This window comes from Chanos chanos, chromosome 15, assembly GCF_902362185.1.
Source record: "Chanos chanos chromosome 15, fChaCha1.1, whole genome shotgun sequence".
NCBI classification, from domain to species: Eukaryota; Metazoa; Chordata; class Actinopteri; order Gonorynchiformes; family Chanidae; genus Chanos; species Chanos chanos.
In genome coordinates, this window is record NC_044509.1 from 851,952 (window position 1) to 857,500 (window position 5,549).

Here is a 5,549-nt window from a genome sequence, read left to right on the forward strand (position 1 = left end):
GTCTTTTGCTTTTATTTTATGTGTTGTCTCTTAGTCCTGCCCTTTATACATCCTCTTTATTCCTTTTATCCATGTAGACTTGTATTGATAATCCTTTTGCCTCGACTGGAAAGCACTTTGGGTCAACTCCTGCTATGTAAATAAAACTTGACTTGATATTCATCAGCACTAAAGAAGGCACAGCTGGGCTCATCTGATTAGTTCCCGTGTTTTGGTGGTGTGGGTCGGAGTCGGTGTGTAGAGGGTTACAGACCCAGGAAAGGAAGATATAAATTCCATTCACCCTCAGTTAGTACAATCCATCGCCGACTGACGGCTACAGTAAGTCCGTCTCCATGACAACGGTGTTAGTCTCTGACTCTGCACTCTGGCCGCTGGGTTCTGAGCTGCCTGCACCTCCGTCACTGACGTCTTCTGATTGGCCAGTATTACCATCACTGTTTGGTGGGGAGGCGGGAGGCATTGGACGTGGAGCAGTTTTGAAAAACCCCTTCTAGAGATAAAATCAATCAGTAAGTTGGTCAGTCGGTCAATGTCTTGGCTTTTGCAATGAATAAAATGGTTTCAAATAATTCTGCTGGTTTATCAGTTGAGATTTAATTATCCTTCATATGCCACTGTCCCTTGCCTTCCATTTACAAGACAAAACCACTTTTTTTTTTTCATTTTTTCCCCAACTCTATCATTACGTTTCTCAAAATATCTGATAGATTTTATTTCTCAATGTTAGCATCTAACTGTTTACCTTATAGAGCAGCACAAAGATAATCGCCATGATAAGGAGGCCAGAGAAGACAGACAGACTGACAATAAGAGCTGTCTGAGGCTCTGATGGAGATTCCACATCTGACGCAATCTAACATGAGAACATATCAACATTATTATCAACAGTCATTTATAACACTAATACTGTTCTTATAGCAAAACCTGAAAAGATGAGGACAAAGGGAGAGAGAGAGAGAGACTTTTTTTTTGCTTGGCTGTGAATGAAAGTAAAAAGGGCTTTCGATGCCATTAAAAACCAATAAATACTGAAATTCCAATTAGAAACCGGGTCAAAAAATCAGTCATCAAACCCGTTGCACTATATGGCAGTGAGGTGTGGGGCCCAGTAACACAAAGGGACTGGGCAAAATGGGACAAACATGCAGCTGAAATGCTGTGTGCAGAGTTTTGTAAAAACACATTACAGGGGCAGAGGAAGGCACCAAATTCTGTATCCAGAGCTGAATTAGACCGGTATCCCCCACTATTAAATAAATATCCCCAAAAATGCCATACATCCCCGGAATCATGTCAAAACAAGTGACCCCCCCTCTCTGTCTGTCTTACCAAGCCCTGTGGTGCCAAGACCAAAACCCAGCCTGAGTGACATCATCATCCAGGGACATCATCAAAACAAACCCGCCTCAGCACACACAAACTCAGACAATTAAACCCAAACAAGTTAGAACTAAACCCACCTCAGCACACACAAACTCAGACAATTAAACCCAAACAAATTAGAACTAAACCCATCTCAGCACACACAAACTCAGATAATTAAACCCAAACAAATTAGAACTAAACCCACCTCAGCACACACAAACTCAGACAATTAAACCCAAACAAATTAGAACTAAACCCACCTCAGCACACACAAACTCAGATAATTAAACCCAAACAAATTAGAACTAAACCCACCTCAGCACACACAAACTCAGATAATTAAACCCAAACAAGTTAGAACTAAACCCACCTCAGCACACACAAACTCAGACAATTAAACCCAAACAAATTAGAACTAAACCCACCTCAGCACACACAAACTCAGACAATTAAACCCAAACAAATTAGAACTAAACCCACCTCAGCACACACAAACTCAGACAATTAAACCCAAACAAATTAGAACTAAACCCACCTCAGCACACACAAACTTAGACAATTAAACCCAAACAAATTAGAACTAAACCCTCCTCAGCACACACAAACTCAGATAATTAAACCCAAACAAATTAGAACTAAACCCACCTCAGCACACACAAACTCAGACAATTAAACCCAAACAAGTTAGAACTAAACCCACCTCAGCACACACAAACTCAGACAATTAAACCCAAACAAATTAGAACTAAACCCACCTCAGCACACACAAACTCAGACAATTAAACCCAAACAAATTAGAACTAAACCCACCTCAGCACACACAAACTCAGACAATTAAACCCAAACAAATTAGAACTAAACCCACCTCAGCACACACAAATTCAGACAATTAAACCCAAACAAATTAGAACTAAACCCACCTCAGCACACACAAACTCAGACAATTAAACCCAAACAAATTAGAACTAAACCCACCTCAGCACACACAAACTCAGACAATTAAACCCAAACAAATTAGAACTAAACCCACCTCAGCACACAAAACTCAGATAATTAAACCCAAACAAATTAGAACTAAACCCACCTCAGCACACACAAACTCAGACAATTAAACCCAAACAAATTAGAACTAAACCCATCTCAGCACACACAAACTCAGACAATTAAACCCAAACAAATTAGAACTAAACCCACCTCAGCACACACAAACTCAGACAATTAAACCCAAACAAATTAGAACTAAACCCACCTCAGCACACACAAACTCAGACAATTAAACCCAAACAAGTTAGAACTAAACCCACCTCAGCACACACAAACTCAGACAATTAAACCCAAACAAATTAGAACTAAAGAAAAAAGAAAAATAAAGTGGTTATAGGACGAAACTAACTCAATCCCAAGACAAACCTGAAACTTCCCTAAACAGACAGAACACTGTGTTATCCTACCTAACCACAGCGACTGATCCAGAACTGAGCAGAACATCGATGAAGAGCACAGTCTGGTCATAGAGCTGGGCAGACACAGGCAAACCTGACACCACAGAGAACACTGGCAAACCTGACACCACAGAGAACACAGGCAAATCTGACACCACAGAGAACACAGGCAAACCTGACTGCACAGAGAACACTGGCAAACCTGACACCACAGAGAACACTGGCAAACCTGACAGCACAGAGAACACAGGCAAACCTGACAGCACAGAGAACACAGGCACGCCTGACAGCACAGAGAACACAGGCAAACCTGACTATATCGAGAACGCAGGCAAACCTGACTATATAGAGAACACAGGCAAACCTGACTGCACAGAGAACACAGGCGAATTGAAACTGTAATCCCATCATTAATCCACTCAGATCAAACTGGCTTCTTCAAACAACATGCGCAGATTACTTAATCTAATTAATGTATCAAAACAAAACAAATTGAAAACAATAATAGTATCATTAGATGCAGAAAAAGCTTTTGATAGAGTCAACTGGAAATTCCTAATTGCAACACTACACAGACTTGGTTTCGGAGAGTCATTCCTCCAGTGGATAAAAATTCTGTACAGTTCACCAATGGCCACAATTGTTACTAATGGGTTAACATCACAGAGCTTCACACTGCACAGGGGAACCAGACAAGGATGCCCACTCTCTCCGTCGCTTTTTGCCTTATTCATCGAACCTCTCACTGCTGCAATACGTCAAAACAACAACATTAAAGGAATCCAAACCCTCCACACTCACCACAAGATTAGCCTTTATGCCGATGATGTATTGCTTTATTTACAAGAACCATGTAACTCTCTACAAGAAGCCATCAAGGTTATTAACTCATTCTCCGAGCTCTCAGACTACGCTATAAATTGGACCAAATCAACAATTCTACCTGTATGTGGTGATGATTGGAATGCTGCAGCTCAAAACCCACCTCTTCCCATCCCTACTGGAAACATTAAGTATCTGGGAATTAACATCCACCGTAACTTCACCCCGTTAATAAAAACAGTAGAAGACGACTTAAACTGCTGGATAAATTTACCTCTCTCATTAATTGGCAGAATAGCAACTGTAAAAATGATCATATTACCAAAAATCAATTACCTTTTCACAATGATTTCAACCCAGCCCACCACTAAATGGTTCAACTCATTAAACTCCATAACAAGCAAATTCTACTGGAAAAATAAAACACTGCGAATCAAACTGGCCACATTACAGACACACAAAACTCAAGGAGGATTAGAAGCCCCAAACTTCCAAAATTACTATCTGGCAAATCAGCTACAATATATCACCAATTGGATTTACCCAAACCAGCAGAACAACTCATGGTTAGAAATAGAACAATCAGAATGTAAAGAAATATCAATATCTGACCTCCCGTTTCTCAGCAACAAGATAAAACACCATAACTGCTTTAATAACACAGTAATTTCAACAACTCTGACAGCCTGGTGGAAAATCAACAAAATCTTCAAATCTGATATGAAACCCTGTAAATACACTCCAATTTGGCACAACCCGGACTTTCTACTCAACAAGACACCACTTATCTTCAACACATGGAAACAAAGGGGTATCACGCACCTCCACCATCTTTTCCATAATAACACATTCATCACTTTTCAACATCTGGTCCAAAACTTCAACATAGGGAAAGAACAATATCTTCAATACCTTCAATTAAAGTCTATTTTAAAATCCAAAATCAGTTTATCAAATAACAACTTACTACCTCCACCACTTGTAGAAGAAATAAAAAAAAATAACCAACCAGAAGAAGATTCTTTCAAAATTATACAAACTAATATCCACCACAGACTCAACAATCTCCATTCAAATTAAAGCATGGGAAAAAGACCTATCACTTACATCTGATACTGAATTCTGGACCCAAATCTGCAGAAACACCTTCACAATGACAAAAAACACCTACTTACAACTAATACAGTACAAGGTAATACACAGAGCACACATCACTCAGCACATGATGTATAAAATGGGACTCACAGACCATGACACATGCTCACACTGCTCACTAAACACCCCAGATAATTATCTCCACTCAACCTGGCTATGCCCTCCAATCCAAAGTTTCTGGCAGCAAGTCATTGACAGAATCTCTCGTATTATGAGCTGTAGCATTCCACTATCCCCATCCCTCTGTCTACTCGGAGATCTCTCAGTAATTAAACCACCAATCCAGAACCCAAAAACTATACTCATCGCCTTAACTATCGCCAAGAAAACAATCCTCCTAAACTGGAAAACTAGGAATACATTAAGCATCACACAATGGTTAAACCTCCTCAAAGATTATATATCCATGGAAATTTCATCCCAGCATCAAATCTCACACTTTGAAAACATTTGGGGTTCTTTTATGAGTTCACTAGACTTCCCTATTAACTAACTCCACCAACACACACACACACACACACACACACACACACACATTACAATCCCCCTACGAAATCTTACTTCCTCCCTTTCATCATTTTGCACTCGGATCTCGTACCTCCCACATCCACACACATACTTCCCCATTACTTCCACACAACCCATTGTATGCAACACTTGGTCTTGTATTGTCTTGTTATGTTAGTCTGTGTGTCTGTCTGTCTGTCTGTCCGTCCACCTGCTTGGTTTTGTCATGTCCCATTATGGCCAGTGATGTCCGTC

At 40.1% G+C, this 5,549-nt stretch overlaps 1 protein-coding gene across 1 annotated transcript in view; it reads right to left on the bottom strand.

Moving 5' to 3' along the window:
• Nucleotides 1–316: 316 nt before the first annotated feature.
• Nucleotides 317–5,549, bottom strand: part of LOC115828804 (integrin alpha-X-like) — a 40,351-nt gene continuing 35,118 nt past the window's right edge. Inside the window, exons 26-29 of the mRNA XM_030792902.1 lie at nt 3,013–3,039; nt 2,825–2,931; nt 746–856; nt 317–493 (exon numbers count right to left, since the gene is read on the bottom strand). Coding sequence (XP_030648762.1) covers nt 317–493; nt 746–856; nt 2,825–2,931; nt 3,013–3,039 — 422 coding nt within the window. The remainder of the gene's footprint in view (nt 494–745; nt 857–2,824; nt 2,932–3,012; nt 3,040–5,549) is intronic.